At 45.9% G+C, this 16,599-nt stretch overlaps 1 protein-coding gene across 3 annotated transcripts in view; it reads right to left on the minus strand.

The window, feature by feature from the left end:
- Positions 1-2,189: 2,189 nt before the first annotated feature.
- Positions 2,190-16,599, minus strand: part of ECPAS (Ecm29 proteasome adaptor and scaffold) — an 84,474-nt gene continuing 70,064 nt past the window's right edge. For all 3 annotated transcript variants that reach the window (XM_050943024.1, XM_050943023.1, XM_050943025.1), the window contains 11 exons: positions 16,503-16,594; positions 16,331-16,397; positions 15,841-16,032; positions 13,492-13,700; positions 12,645-12,688; positions 11,330-11,522; positions 10,409-10,550; positions 9,590-9,695; positions 9,314-9,402; positions 6,112-6,183; positions 2,190-5,059 (listed from right to left, as the gene is read on the minus strand). In XM_050943024.1, the coding sequence (XP_050798981.1) occupies positions 4,920-5,059; positions 6,112-6,183; positions 9,314-9,402; positions 9,590-9,695; positions 10,409-10,550; positions 11,330-11,522; positions 12,645-12,688; positions 13,492-13,700; positions 15,841-16,032; positions 16,331-16,397; positions 16,503-16,594 (1,346 nt within the window). In that variant the 3' untranslated portion in view covers positions 2,190-4,919. The remainder of the gene's footprint in view (positions 5,060-6,111; positions 6,184-9,313; positions 9,403-9,589; positions 9,696-10,408; positions 10,551-11,329; positions 11,523-12,644; positions 12,689-13,491; positions 13,701-15,840; positions 16,033-16,330; positions 16,398-16,502; positions 16,595-16,599) is intronic.

Raw genomic sequence — 16,599 nt, forward strand, 5'->3', positions numbered from 1 at the left:
TACCAGTTCATTTTGCCATGCTGGTTTCTCAAGCAGGCTAGCCCTTTAGAACTTGTCACGCACAAATTGTACCTTACAGTAATGAGTTATATAATTACTAAGGCTGTCAAGCAATTAAAAAAATTGCAATTAATTGCCCTGTTAAACAGTAATAAATACAATTTATTCAAATTTTTTTGATGTTTTCTACATTTTCAAATATTGATTTCAATTACAATAGAATACAAAAGTAATAAAAATAAAGTGAGCACTACAAGTATTTGTACTGTAAAAACAAGTATTTTTCAATTCACCTCATACAAGTACTGTAGTGAAAGCTCTCTATTGTGACAGTTGAACTTACAAATGTAGAATTATGTACAAAAACCCTGCATTTAAAAATACAATGCAAATTTTTAGAGCCTGCAAGTCCACTCAGTCCTACTTCTTGTTCAACTAATTGCTTACAGTAGGAAAACAAGTTTGTTTACATTTGCAGGAGATAATGCTGCCGGCTTCTTGTTTACTATGTCACCTGAAAGTAAGAACAGGTATTCTCATGGCACTGTTGTAGCTGGCAGCACAAGATATTTATGTGCTGGATTCGCTAAAGATTCATATGTCTCTTCATGCTTTAACGACCATTCCAGAGGACATGTGTCCATGCTGATGGCAGGTTCTGCTTGATAACGATCCAAAACAGTACGGACAGACTCATGTTTGTATTCATGATCGGAGTCAGATGCCACCAGCAGAAGGTTGATTTTATTTTTTGGTGGTTTAGGGTTCTGTAGTTTCTGCATTGGAGGGTTGCTCTTTTAAGACTTCTGAAAGCATGCTCCACATGTTGTCCCTCTCAGATTTTGGAAGGCACTTCCGATTCTTAAACCTTGAGTCAAGTGCTGTAGCTATCTTTAGAAATCTCACATTGGTACCTGCTTTGTGTTGTCAGATCTGCAGTGGAAGTGTTCTGAGTCATCATCCACGACTGCTAAAACAGGAAATGTATGGCAGAATGTAGGTAAAACCGAGCAGAGGACATGCAATTCTCCCCCAAGGAGTTCGGTCAGAAATTTAATTCATGCTTATTTTTTTCAATGTGTCATGAGCGTGGAACCATTCCCTCTGGAATGGTGGCCGAAGCATGAAGGGGCATATGAATGTTTAGCTTATCTGGCACGTAAATACCTTGCAAGGCTGGCTACAAAAGTGCCATGTGAACACCTGTTCTCACTTTAGGGTGACATTGTAAATAAGCAGGCAGCATTCCCTCCTGTAACTGTAAACAAATGTGTTTGGCTTAGCAATTCCCTGAACGAGAAGGAGGCCTGAATAGACTTGAAGGCTCTGAAGTTTTACATTGTTTGAGTGCAGTCATGTAACCAAAAAAAACAAACAAAACTATACTTAAGTTATACTTTCAAGATAAAAAGATGGCATCACAGTACTTTTATAAGGTGAATAAAAAAAGGACTAATCATTTTTACAGTACAAATTTGTAAGCAAAAATCTACACATTTTAATTACAGCACAGAATACAATATATGAAAATGTAGAAAAACATCCAGCATATTTAATAGATTTCAATTGGTATGCAATTGTGATTTCATTTTTTTGAGTAATTGTGAGTTAACTGTGCCTAATTGACAGCCCTGAAACACCACACCCAGTGTGCAGGCAGTTATTGATATAGCTGATTTGTATAAGGGGCAGTGTAAATACCCCCACCCCCAAAGAGACCTTAGTGAACTCTTGCTGCACTTTGCCAAAGCTCTGGCAGTGAGCTGCCCACCATTCTACACTGTATTTTCTACTGTGCATTTCGGTAGCTTTGATAAAAGGTGAGATTTTTTTTTGAACACTGCTTATGTAACTTTCATCATCACAGCCTAGTCCTGCCTTTGCTGACATCCATGCAACCCTACTGACCTCAGCAGGCCAGAAATGCAGTCCATCCTAACTGGCAGTAACCCAGCTTGAGGGGCCATGGCCTGGAGCAAATCCACTACTTTAAATAATATAAAATGGTTTTATATCCACTTTGAGAGATGGGACAGCAGCTTGAACTGCTCCTAAGGTAGGAGGGGGGGACGTTATCAGTCATGCATGACTAGTGCATAACATTAATGCCAGCTTTGAAGGTTAGAAAGTGCTGGATAGGTGAAATTTTGACACATTAATAGGGAAAAAAATCACCAGTTACGTCCAAGAACAGGTCATGCATCTTTATTTAATGTTACCTTTTTTGGTAAGTGGGAGGGTTTTCTTTCAATCAGTCCATTTACATACTTCAACATCCAAATACAGATCACAATGAAGTCGACGGAGACCTTGCAACATTAGAAAACTTTTCTTAATATACATCCATTTCAGCAACAGCTTGCAGGTTAGAATGAGTGCTAGTGTCAGACTTGCAGACCTCACTCTTGGTATGCAAAGCAGCAGCACAAGAAATGCCCACCTTGGGCAAAGTACAGTGTGTTTTACATAGTGCAATCACTTTCAGAGGAAAAAGTCTAGGAAGGCCACAGCTATTTTTTTTTTCCTGTCAAGTTTACAAACGAAAAGGGGGGTGGGAATCAGACCTTGGTTTAAATTCATATCAACTGCTGTGCAGGTAGGTTCTGTGTATAGGCACATGCTGTAGAAGAATTCTGAATCCATACTTTTAATCATTAAAAACATATTGCTTTATGTGTCAGAGAGATTCTAATACACCATCTCCAGCTTCCCAGGAATCTTGGCCATAGTTGTCAATCCAGACATCAGAATTTCTAGAACCTCTTCTTCTATGTACTATAAACCCCTAGCAGAAAAACCATTTGTTATGGCAGCTAGCCCAGCTGCTCTAGCTAGGGCTACATAATCTTAGGTACTGCCTCACAATATGCACATCCCTGCTGAAATCAAGCGCTCAGAGACTGGGAGCGCTTCATTTCCTGTAACTGTCTGTCGCTATATGAAAAAGAATAAGTCAGACGAACAGCAACAGCAGAGCAACACGGGGAATTCTCATTTATACAAAAATGAGTTCCTGTGACGAGATTTCATGGAAGGCAAGTTGTTTAAATGGTACCATCTTATGCAAGAGATTTGCCCAATAAGCTTTTAAAATTTACAAATGTGCTTGGTAATCCAAACAATGTAAACAAACTGCATCTCCCTGCCACTAAGTCATAGACCAAATGTTTTAGCACCAGCTCTCAGCACCGAGGGATTGCCTAATGTGTGCTAATACAAGATGCATTAGAGCTTGATATAGAAGTGCCATAAGATGAAGAGTCTTACCCCAACATTGGCTGAAATTTTCTGATCATATGAGTATGGACTGCACTGCCCTTCCCCCTAGGTACAACATCAGACTATTAAGCTAATTCAATGCTTTTCCAATGCACGTGAAATAGCACAGACCTGAGGGAAAAGTAGGTACTGAACACTCAATTCTGAACGTGCCAGCAACACAGAGCAATGATTGTTGCAAGCTTATTTGATAATTTACTGGGGGAGAGAAAGTCAGAAAGGGACTGGAGGGAGTTTAAGAAAACGACAAGTCTTTCTCTGCTGAAATCCATGGCTGTGAGGTTGCCAACGCTCACGATTTTATTTCATAATCAGCAAAGCAATGTCCTACCCATGCTACGGTTACAATGGTCATTTTACATTTCTAAAGCCTGCCGTCACAGCATCCAGGGTTACGCTTTTTGTCTGAGAAGAGAAAGGGGGGGTCGGGAATAGGGTAGCATGGCCATTTAATCAAATAGAATTTTTACTTCATGTTAATGCAGATATAGTCTCTCTTATTAAGTGCAAATTAAAAGTATTTTCTAGAAACCAGTGTGAGCTGGCAACTGATAGATGGTAATGATTATTCAGTTTGTTACAAACACTGAGAAGTCTAAATTGTTACAGCGTTCCAAAGCAAGAACAGAGTTACAAACATGAAAGAAAAACTACTACTATAAAAATTTCCATCCTGGCAAACTAGAAAAAGTTGGGGGTAAGCTGTCATTTTTTGCTGCAGTTAAGGAGTGTCATGCAAAACAACTTTGAGAAGAGCAGTGTTCCCCACCTGTCCTTTCTTACAGATCCAAACCACCTCAGCCCCAGACAGCTCATTAAAGTGCTCTTCATGTGCATACTTTTGGAGAAAATCATTGTTTAAGATGTGGGAGGCAGGGATCCATTAGCTGTGAAGGGGGCACGGATTTGCTAAATCCACTCTGAAGTCAGAGATGGAGGAACTATGTCAACAATATTCAGCCTTTCACATTTCACAAACAGTGGGAGTGCGTGCCAGGGAGGACCAGACCGGGCTAACAGAGAGATGGGAGTTCTGGGATGAAATCTTGCCCCCCGTGAAATCAATGGGAGTTCTGCCATTGATTTCAATGGAGGCAGCATTTCAACCCTTGTTAATATAAATATTAGTTGCCCACGATTTCCTGGAGAGAGACTTAAAAGAATCACCATTTGGGCACCAAAGTATTAAACCTCCACATGCAAGGTACAGTGAAATGAAAATAAGCATTTAAACTTTCCAAAGCTGTTGGTTCTTCAGCCACCTTCAACAATTCTTTACAGGAGCATTTGGTATCTAGAGTCAATTAATTATACATCCTTTGCCTATTTTAAGAATCAGATGCTTCTTGCCCTTAATACTTTTTTTAGATCACACACCTATAAGTCTTCTAGGGCAGATCATTAGAGGTATTTGTATTTACTGATACAACTATTTTTTCCACAACTTCGAAGTTGTTTACTAACCAGCTACTTAAAACAGTAAAAATACAGTTAATGGGGAACAGAATTTAAGGCATTTTTTATTTTGGCCAAGGAATGATGCATGCTACAGATTAATCTTCATTTTCCCCCACTTGGTTTTCAGATCACACTGCACTTGTTTTGTTTTACATGGCACTTTGCTGTTGGTGTTTTACAGTTTAGTCAAGGTTTTCAAGTGTTTTCTTCAATAACGATGCTTTCTCTTGCAGCTCGGGTCTGCTGTCCAATACCACGGTAGTAAGTGAGCCAATGAGGAGCTCTCTGCTTTCCAGTGGCAGGCTGTCCCACTGTTTAGACTCTGCGTGGATAAAAGGAGACAGACAGCTGCATTTTCAAATGAATACCAGAATGATGCAAAGTAACTAGGCCCCCGGACACCATGGAACAGGAATTGCTTCGAGTTCTACGCTTGATCCAAATTGCAATTCAGGGAGGAAATCCTGCAGGATTATCAACCATGTGGAGAAATCCAGCCTGCCTTACACAAATGCAAGTCCCATGGACTGGCACAGGAGCTGTGCCCACCAAGGCCTGGCTAAATGTGGTTCACAGTGCTCAGCATGAGGGAAAGAGAGGTTTGGGGGGCATTTCTTCTTCCCTTCATGATTGCACCAAGTGAATCATTGAGCAGCCAGAAGAGCTGCTGGAAAAAGGAATACATAGCCCTCTGCCACTAAAGGAGACACACGGAGTTAGAGCAGGAACCTAAAAGGCTCACAGGAGAAAGTTCACTAAATAAAGAGCAGCTGCAGCCACGGAGGACATTTGAAGGAACACCTCTGTTTAGGCCTTAAAGGGGATGGAACCCCAAACTGAGAGGCTAAATTCAGCACAGGTGTTACAAGAAGAGAAGCACTTCCTGCATCAGCAAAGCCTCCTCCAGCCCTCCAAGGGGCAGGCAGCATTTTCAATAGTGCCAGCCATGGAGCAGCATAGAAGGGCCAGAGCACAATGCAGAATCTAGCACCTTGAGTCCAAGACAGAGCTGGAGATATCCTGACTCCCAGGAATGTGCTTTCTCCACCTAACTCTCCTTCCTGAAGGGTTCTCACACCAAAGGGGGCATACTTTGTATTCCCAACCTTAGATTCATCCACAGCTTCTCCAAGCATGACTCAGAATTTCTCCCTCCCACTTTTCCCGCCTCCACCCCATGTCAGTGCTGCGTTGTCCTTCTAGGTGAGAATGGTTACATGCAGCTAGTCAACATTGCTCCTAAATCACCCAGCAGGGTAAATGCAGAGCCACAGAAGGCATCGCCTTTTCCGCCCTTCCAGGCCTTGGGGCCACACACTGAGTTGGAATCTCACACTTGGCTCTTCCACATGATAAGCAGACAAAGAACCTCACCTTTAAGTCTGGTAAGCAGCACTTCTATCACAGACAACGCTTCTGTTCTGATGGAGGTGTAGCTCCTATTTTCTATGGAGAAAGAATGCATTCCAACTTTCAAAGCTGAGTATACATCGGGGCACAAATACAGCTTTAGCCATTTGTTTCCACAAAGTACTTTAGCCTTTGTAGCTCCAAACACTTCTGTCCATCACATGGCCAGCTCAGAAACCCCTCCAGATAGTCAGGTGTATCAGCAGCATGGGATCTGCAAATACACAGACTCCCTCACCATGTTAGGAAAGCATCATGCATAGTCTTCTGGTACAGTACCCACAATGCAACCGGTCCACGTGTTAAAGAGGAATTGGACAACAAATTGGAATAACAAAGCTGGTGAAATTGCAGTAAAGTCATATTCCTACATCGGAGCCCTTTAGAAACAACTCTTTATGTAGAGAAATCTCCTTTAAAATCAACTTGTAGCTTGGCAATGCTTAAAATAATCATCCAGGTATTTCCTAAACAAATAGGATATTAGGTTATGTTATAGGGGCTTTCACCCAAAGCATGCAGCCAAAGTCGCCAGAGACCAAGTTGCACAAGAGCTTCCATGGTCCTCAGCCCCTGGGGTCATATCCTTGTCCCACTGGCCCCTTTAAGCCACATAAAAGGATGGGAGTGGCATAAAGGGGCCCTCAGACCCCTATATCTGCCCAGGGAATGATTCTCACAACACAGGCACTGCCGACAGCCTCAGGGCTCCTTCCTTGGCCATGGGGTTGGGTGCAGGAGGGGTGTGTTCAGAGCATAGCAGGACTGGGAGGGCACAAACATGGCCTCTCTTGAGAGTCTGTGGTGCACCTTTTAGCTCTGGTTTCTCTTTTGCAGCCCATCATCTCCCCCCCATCCTGAGAGGTCTGGGGCGGGGCTGCTCCCCTTCACACCGCAGGTCCAGGAAGCGCTTCACAGCTGGGACGCAGCATGTGCTGGTCATGCCCCTTCCTCCCATCTGCTGCCAGATCTCCTGCCTCTGCAGCAGCAAAGTGACAGTTCATTTACTCCTGTCCCTTTATTATTTACTGCCCTTTTCAGGCAGTACTGAGCCTTTTCTCCTTCCTGGGTGAGGGTCCGTGCAGCTCCAGCCCCTGGAGCCTCCACTGCAATGCCTTCCTGCTGAACCCCTTTGCCCCCTTACCGGCATGGCACAAATGCCAGGCTAGAGCCCAACGGTGCTCTGCACGTGAAGGAGCCCTCCCAGGATCAGCAGAGGGAGAATTATGCCCAGCCTCCTCCCAGGCAGCCAACCCTAGCACCCGCATGGGTGAGAGGCTCTGAGTCAGACAGGCATGTTGGGATCCCTCCCCATGACTCCACCCACAACAGCCTGACCAGGAGACCCAGGACAGAACAGGGAGAGGCTCTAAGGAGGACTTCATCTAGATGACCCAGGGGTAAATCTGGGAATGGGCCTTGAGCACCCTCAGGGCTTATATTCAGCCTCCCCGCCCAGTTTGAGTCAGAGAACCGTGATAATGAGATCCCATCTCCTGCTCAAGAAGAATGGGATCCTGAAGGAGCACACTGCCAGGGAGACATTTCTCCGGGTTCCACACAAAGCAAGCCACGTCTGGGTTGCACTCTGGTCACCATCTCCAGCAAAGTTCGCCAAAAAGTCAAAAAAGTCCACGCGGAATAAAAAGGGGAAGGAAAAAAGAACAAAATAATCCAGAAGAGACACCTCCTCTGAGTCAGGCTTCTCTCCCTCTACCGAGGAAGGAGAGCTTCCAGGCTCCAAATCTGCGCAAGACTTGGAAAAAATGCAACAATTTTTTTTCCCCCTGAGAAGTTGGGAGGGCATGTGCAAAAAGGTTGTGTCCACAGTCCAGATCGAACCTGAGCAGGCTCCTGAGGAGAAGCCTCAAAGCAAATACCTTTCCTCCCCGAGGCAGCAAGTCCCTTGCACTCCTCCTTCAAAGACACAATCAGGGACAAGTCTAACAGGTTAAATGTATCAGCGACCACGACTTTCGGTTCTATTAGCTGCAAGAACTAGAGACTGCTCTCACTGAAGCCCAGTGCCACGGTAACCTCCCTAGCTAGGGACATGGTTATTCCTTAAGGAGGAGAATTCTTCCCTATGGACCTAATGGACAGGAGAGTGGATTTATGGCTTATTACAACAATCTATACCCCACTAAACTACCCTACCCTCTAGCTTCCTCCCCGCCCCCTTATGACTGGAGAAGTGTGTTAATTGGCCACTTTTCCTCCAATGGTCCCTTGAAATATGTATTAACTCCTTATGCTAAACAATCTGTTCCGCCTTGTATGTAGCTGTGAAATTTCCCAGACCCGAAAAAGAGCTCTGTGTAAGCTCAAAAGTTTGTCTCTCTCCAACAGAATTTGGTCCAATAAAAGCTATTACCTCATCCACCTTGTCTCTCTAATACCCTGGGACCAAGGTGGCTACAACACCACTGAGTTTTTATACAGCTCTGAAATGACTCATCTGATGGCAAGCAGCAACAGGAGGCATGGCCAGCGCATGCTGCATTGCAGCTTTGAACTACCTCCAGGAACCGCAGAGTGCAGGGGAGCAACCCAGACCTAGCAGAATGATGGGAGATGGTGCCAGCAGAAAGGAAATTCTTCGGTAAGAAATTTTCCATCCTAGACAATGATCATGGATCTACAGGGCCAAAATAGTCCCTGGTGTAATTCCATTGGCTTTGAGGGAACTACACCAGAGATAAATGTGGGATATTGTTTCAGGTGTGAACTTGGCCAGGCTATAAAAAGTCTGAATGAAGAGACTGGGAAAATTATGTTTCATTCAGTTCTCCAGTCCCACGTGACTCATCTTCTGCAAGGAGAACACTTAAAAAAGGTGACGTGATGGACATGTAGAAAGTACAGGAGCCTGCACAGCAATCTACCACCTCCAAAATCAAGATATTTACTATGGGAGAGGAAGGAGTGTTCCTGCTCTAAAAGAGTAGGACACTTCTGGTCAAAGCATCACGTGCAGTAGTCATCAACAGCCATTCCAAGGGAGGGAGCTTAAAGGGAACTCAAGGTTGTGGTTGTAACGTTACAGATTACACTTCACTGAATATGTCGCGAGAGAGATTCAAATATATCCACCAGCCAGCTCCCAGAAGACAAGCCTTTACACGAGCTGTTCATCACCAGCCCCCTGCTGGGAAAATATATTTACCTAAAGAGTGTGTGATAGATGAGCAGGTTTCCAACAGGATTTCCGTCAAAGCCCCGGGGTCTGAGTGCGCCTCTTCAAAAAGCATTAATCTGGCAAATTTAAAAGCAGTGTGAGACTCATTGTGCCGAAGGAAACAAGCCACTCTACGGATCTGCTTGGCTTACTCTGCGGAATCATTACAGCCAACGTAATAGTGCATTTGTCACAATTTCATGAAAAGGATTGAAATGCCTGAGTGAAGGCAGAAATAAAGTGAAGCACAAGCAGGAAAATTACCCTTGAAAATAGGCGTTCATGGCCTGTAATACTCCAAGCTGCACTTTCCACGTACTGAGTTTCAGACGCTCACACATTAATTTGCACAGCTCTTGCCAATAGCAGCCTGAAAACAACAAATTAAGGTGTCATTACATTAATAAGAGGAAGGAAGATGTGAACATTCCCTACTACGTTCATGCTCCAAACAATCTGGCTTCAGTCACTGCAAGGAGATCAAAACATCCTCCTCCCACAAAGGACCCTGAAACCCTGGGTAATCCTGACGGGGCAACACTTTCATACATGGGGGCCAAATCACAGGAAACTAAATCCACATTCTGTCATCTCAAAAAAAGGGGCCTGATCATTCAAAGGTGCTGAGCCCCTGAAATTCCTATTGACATTAGTGGAAACAGTGGGGGCTCAGCACCTGGGAAAACCAGGCCACTTATTTAGGGGTCTTGCTTCAGGCACCCTCAGTTAGAAAACATTGGCCTATATGTCCCATCCCATCACTCTACGTCTTGCAAACAGCTTGGTGCATGGCATTTAGTGCACTTGTAAGGACTCTTCAGGGGTGAGCCTGGGGAAAGACAGGATATGCAGTTTACGCTTGTTGGAGTGCAAAAGACAGCATCTTCCCCAGTTACTGTAAATTACTGCCAGGACGGCGTATCCAGCAGAGTGCACCAACTGACCCCGCTGCTCAAGTAAATGAGAGCCCTGGACATTCCTCCGCATCCCTCAGCATGCCTTCTGGTTGAGTCCCTTTTTTAAGAAAAATGCTCTTTGAACCACTCTGCCAGCTTTGCTCATTATTTGTCCGATCCAACTCACGCTGCGTCTCCAGATTCCTAGGCCAGGCCTTGCCTAAACTCTCAAAGGCACAGAGCAGAGATTCCATCTGAAGCTCCTTTTCTTTTTCATTCTCGTCGTCATCATTCTTTGGTGAACCAGCTCCTACGCTCTCATGAGAATTCTAGAAAGGTACCAGGAATGGGGGGGGAAGACAGGATATTATACTTTGTTTATTCCACAGTATGCTTTGCTAACAACCAGCCCCTGTATCTAGTCATTATATAATCCACACACACCACATAGTTAGAGAACCTCAATTCATTGAAGTTCTGTTGCCATCAGGAAAAGCTACAGAAATGTTATTAATTTCTATGCTGTCTTTCATCCAGAAGGACCCCAAAGCATTTTAACAACACAGGGCCGAGTTTTCAGAGGTGTAGCACACTTGTAGTTACCATTGGCTTCAGCCCAAACTGCAGATGCGCAGCACTTAAAGTCACACTCTTCAGGATGCAGATGGGGGGCTGCAACTGGTAGACATCACACTGCGCAACGGTGGGTTTGGAGGAGAAATGCTATGAAAACACAGTGGGCAAATCCCTGTGGTTTGAGACAGTGTCATGGGATCTTTAGTTTCTGGCAGAGCAGCCAGGGACTTGGGTTTTAATGTCTTTCTGGAGAAGCACTGCACGCCAGAAACCACACAGAACTCAAGCTTAGCTTCACTGAAAAGGTGAGCAGCTAAGACAAGACAAATCAAAAACAGTAGGGATTGGGGAAAAGCTTGTGAGATTACAAGCGGGAGACGTTCACACTTGTACTGGACCAGTCTGAATGGGGAGAGCTTTTCAAAGCATCAGCTCTGAGGAAAAAAAGCCCCATGGGCATGACTTCACCCAGGCAAGCCTACCACCACGAGCTGGTTTTAAAAACAAGTAAATAAAAACGCTGAAGCGTCACCTTCTTTATCATCGGAAAGACGATGTCCGCCAGCTCCTGGAAACGGTCTTCCTTTGTCACCTTCAGCACGTCTGCTGTACATCGGAGTGCTACCATCTTGTACTTGAGGTTCTCTTTGCGACACTCTTTCAGGACAGCCTGGACAACATCATTGACGCTGGGCTGATTGGGCACAGACTTGTGCAACTCTACACTGAAACACCGGAAGCACACGGAAGGTCAAACACAAGTTACAGCCTTGTGGGGGTGGGGCGTTAGTTAAATAAGCAACTCCGACACCTTGAACCCAGGATGCCACACCAATTACTGCCACAATTCAGGCCTTCCATCCTTTTTATTTTAACACAGGTTAAATAAAATGGGTTATTCCACATACACACACTCTCTCTCTCTTTTACTGGTGCCAGTGAAGAGCTCAGAGCCGGACTGGGCCCTTTTCCAGGCCTGGTATGGCCGGTTCAAAGTGCTCTAGACAAGATCTTCTGGCCATCCCCAAAAATATCCAGTAATTTGCAAGGAGAAAATGCAGCCCTAATGGCACTCTTCTCTGGGAAGTTTTTCTCAGAAGAAGGAAGGCTTCCTTGTCATTTGCTGGAGTCTGGGGCATTCGCAAATGGGAAAAATGCTATTCAGGAGTACAAGTCTCTATGAACAAAAGTTAACCCGTTAGCTCTAGAGTGTGCGAATCTCCACCAGAGGCAGGGAAATCCTTCTCCCAGCATTCACCACCGTACATACATGCACCCTCTGTTCTAAGAGCAATGTTTCACTCTCTGTGGCTCCATTTGCTCTTCCTTCCTTCCCTGTAAGTACATTTCTGTACCTGAGCTCTTCCACAGTCTTGCAGTATCTGTTGCTCCCTCTTCCTTTCTTCTTCCTCACACTTTTCCCACTTCCTGTGTTCTTCCCCTACCTCTTCACACGCTTTCAACACAACCCCCCTTCACTTCCTCCATCCCTCATTCTCTCTCTCAACCCCATCCCTCTGTTTTTCCCACCTCCGTAATCCACTCAATCATCCATTCACCACCTTCACCATCCCACTCCTCCCATCCTGTCCCTACAACCACTGAGGAGCCCTGCTGCCAACTCTAGCTTCTGCCCAACAGCCTCAGATCAGCAGGGAGAGGAGATAAAGCGTCTATGTCCCAGGGGGAGATTAGGGTGGCATCCAGTTCCTATGGCCTTCTACTCCTCCCTGGAAAGAGCAGGGGGCAATGAATTCTCCCTCAGCACAGGAAAAGGCAGTGGCCACGCATAAACAGGCACAGGGAATCCATTTAATTAAACAATGCTTCGCTGTAGGGACGGTTACCTGCATGCAGAGACGACGCTGGCGATAGCTTTCAGCAGCTCCTCCTGTGAGCATTAAAACAAAAGTGAGACATGTTCATGAGAACAACTTCATCGTGAGACAGTGGCTTTCCTCCTGCTTGGTTTTCACTGGTATCCCTAACTCTGTGGCTCAGGCAGATGCTGCAGAAGCATACAAATGCCACTCACCTCTCCAAGGGGCACATTCTTTCCATCACTCCACTGTAAACTGCACTGTTTTAATCTCATTCTTCCCGTGGTGAACTAGCTCACTAGATGCCTAAATTCCACAGCCAGGTTCTCACTCACACTGTCCTGGCTGCAGAGCTGGGCCTCAATGTGTCTAAATGCCTGCTGCCAGAGGGACAGAAAGTAGTCTGAAGAACCAGATTCTCATTGACATTAAGGTTTGGGGGTTTTTTTGTTTTTGTTTTTTTTTTAAACTCCACATGTTTACATATGCTACTTGGAGCACTTATTTCCATTACCGACTGGGCATAGCTCGAGTTTCCCCATTTCTACCACCTTTAGTTACTGTGGTTCCATGCCTTGTCCATGCACAAAAAACATCTCATTTAAAAACTCGCTCTAAATCAAATAGGAACAAAGTAGTTTGGGTAGCTGATCTATTGAACTGCCACATGTTTGGGCCAGAACCCCTCAGTGTCCCTCTTTGTGTATCAGGAACACACAGGTCAGGAAGGGTCCACCAACCAAAGCAAGATACATTTGGAATCCCACTCCTTGCAGGAATGGGAATGTTTATGGCTCACTATGTTCTGTTTCTGGGCTGAGGGACTGAACATCTGAGCCTCTCTCAATCCACTTGGCCCCAGTTGTTTCTTTACCTTTCCTGTCCATGTTCTTCCAGACAGACCTTGCAACAATGCACCAACCACCATTCCCAGATGGGGCGGTACCAGGGAACCAGTTTGTTTGGCAATAGATGCCATGGCAGCCGCTCCCTGGGCTTTCATCTTCCAAGACTGGGACTGAAGAGCCTTCTGGGTAATGGCGATCAACTCCTGCATATACAATCTAATGCCTCCGTAAGTGCCTGTGTATCAAACACAAAGAAAAGCTGTAATTTTATGACATCAAAGGAACAAAAAGCTGATCTTCCAAGCAGTAAAAGGATTCTTCTCTCCAGGTAACCTCCAGGTGACTCATCACATGGCCAAACAACTGGAAGTCATTCCAGCTCTTCCTCCCCAGAGGTTTTGTTTGCTAGATCCTTCAGAGCTGATTTAAGAAGGTCTTCAATACACAATTGAACAGGAGAGCCAATCTCCACCCCTTGATCTTGTGGGGATTAGGGTATTTCTCTTGTCAATTCCCAGGGAAATTTTATTTTTCTTAAAAAACCATATCCCTTACTAATTTGACGGCAACAGTTCCTCAGGTCCTGGGGAAGAGCTCTGCAACAGTAACCTACTGACTGGCTGGGAATTTTGAAACCAGGTCACTAAACAGCAAAGAAAGAGCTAGCATGTCACTCGCAAGGGACAAATTACACAGCTGCATCTTCCTTCATCTCAGGACATGCAGGTGTTGAAATTGGTATCTAGAGCCCTCCTATTGGGTAACACCTCACTCTCTGGAGTTAATACTATGAGCACCATCTAGTGGACCCCAAATCAAATGACACTTGGCATCAGCCTTAATACCCCTCCCTACGTCAGCACCTGCAGAGAGCAAACTTCGTTCCATGAAACTTTTGAATGCTGGGTCTGAGATTTTCAAAAGCAATTTAGATATCTCCCATTATCTCACAACCTATGCGGAGGGTGAGGGGCACTCCAGCTGGGAGTGTGGGCTCTAGGGTGGGGTTGGGGAAGAGGGGCTTAGGGCTGGAATACAAGGTGGGGATGGGGGGCATGTGAGCTCTGACTGGGGGTGCAGGCCGTGAGGTGGGGCCAGGGATGAGGGGTCTGGGGTGCAGGAGGGTGCTCTGGTGCGGAGAGAGGACTTCCTCCAGCTCTCTCCCCCCACAGCAGCACCTGGGCTGAAGGGTTCTTTAAAACCTGTCTCCCTACTTCTGAGGCATGACAGCTCCATGTAGGTGAGCGCTGGTGGGATGTCCCTCACGATGGGGAACAATGCCACAGAGGTGGGGCATGCAGAATGGTCCCAAGGCGGGTTTACCTCTGGGCATGGGTATTGCCGGAGCCAGTGTGGGTGGCACGGTCACGTCAGGATCTCCCGCGATGCCTGCAGGGCCTCGGGTGTCGACGGGACATCGAGTTAACAGAGGCCTTCGTCAATGTCTGGTGTGGCAGGCATGGTACAGGATGGGCTAGCCCGCTCGACTTGAGCTGGGGCTCGACTCCCTGATGGAGGTGTTGAGCTGCCCAGCACAGGTCTTGGCTCTCCTCCAGCCCTCTCCTTTCCCTTATGGGAAGTAAGAAATCTTCCCCTCACGGTCCTCTTGGGCTTCTTGGCTGGAGCCCAGGGAGGGGGATCGGGGCCGGCCTGTAAATGGCACCAGTGGGGCACTCCACACTGATGCTGCAGTGCTTGGGGCTGAGTCAGCCCTCTGCTCTGGTGCCGGGGTCAGCACTGACTCCATCAGGAGTGCCCTGAGACGGATGCCTCTCTCCTTTTTTGTTCTGGGCTTAAATGATTTAGAGATGCGACATCTGTCACTTGTGTGTCTTTTGCCCAGATACCTTAAACCACTACCATGAGGGTCACTGTCGGGCATAGGCCACTTACAACGATCATTGGCTTAAAGCCTGGGGATCGGGGCATGTCCCGTCCCTAAGCAGAGTCCCTTCTGGAACCAACTAACTAGGACTAACACTAAGGGTAACTATATACAACTATTTTACAGGAAAAGACATTCGTGAGACACACTGAACGACGTGAAAAGCTAGCCAAAGCAGCAGACATTCCAGCACTGTCACTGGCGGCACAAAGGAACTGAGGGTGGGGGGAGCTGGCAGCACCCTTTATGTGCATGTGCGTGCCACTCCAGGGGGCGCCAGAGCGGGTCCACTATGGATACCACTGAGGGAAAAACTTCCGGCACCAGTGCATGTGGCAAGCACACACACCTAGTATGGAATGGACATGAGCAAGCACTCGAAGAAGAATTAGAGGTTAAATTTTTCACAAACTTTGTGGATGATTTTTCCTCTAGATTCCCAGCAGGCCCAGCAACAAGCAAGCATCTACCGATCTCCAGATCAACTTACCAGGTACATTTTCCTGCCACACTTCAGTCCACAGATTAGAATCATCTTTCTCTCCTTTCTCTTCATCTGGGACCTCGTGCATGCCCAGAAATGCCAGAGGCAAGACCTGTTTGGCATGGTTCTTCAAGACGTCCGGGCTGTAGCGCCCGATGGCATGAACAGTTAAAGCACAGCCTATCCTATAGACCGGTTCTGAAGGACAAGGGGAGAAAACAATTACACAGTTTGGTCATTTGGAGCCAGAGACGTCTCTCCTTCGCTGGTGAGAATCCAGAGTCATTCCACAGAAGGAGAGGAGGGAGTCACATGGGTGTAGGAGAGGAGTAGCACTGTGTTTTCCATTAGTTATTCATCTAGTAAATTTACACATTAGCACACTGCATGAATAGGGATGAAAAATACTAGAACATGCCTTCCCGAGCATCTCCCCACCCAAGAGCTGGTTCCCTGCCTCATAGGGTAAGCCTGAAATCCACCAAAACCCACATACCTTCCTTCTCCATGTACCAGCTGTTGAGCTTCTGCAGTAGTTTCTCAGTGCTACTATCCCGGGAGGTCTTTAAAAAAAGTCAGAGAGACTCAAATCATTTAAATACACATAATCATCCCCCTCCCAAAAAAACCCACAATATAATAAATACAATTAAAAGACACCAGCTCACCCGAACTAGATGCCCCATAGCAAATGCAAAAGACTTCTGCACCACGCTGTTACGATCAGTCAGCCCACTGAGCAAAGCACTCATGAGTTTGCCTGTT

Source organism: Gopherus flavomarginatus, chromosome 3, assembly GCF_025201925.1.
Source record: "Gopherus flavomarginatus isolate rGopFla2 chromosome 3, rGopFla2.mat.asm, whole genome shotgun sequence".
In the NCBI taxonomy this organism is placed as follows: Eukaryota; Metazoa; Chordata; order Testudines; family Testudinidae; genus Gopherus; species Gopherus flavomarginatus.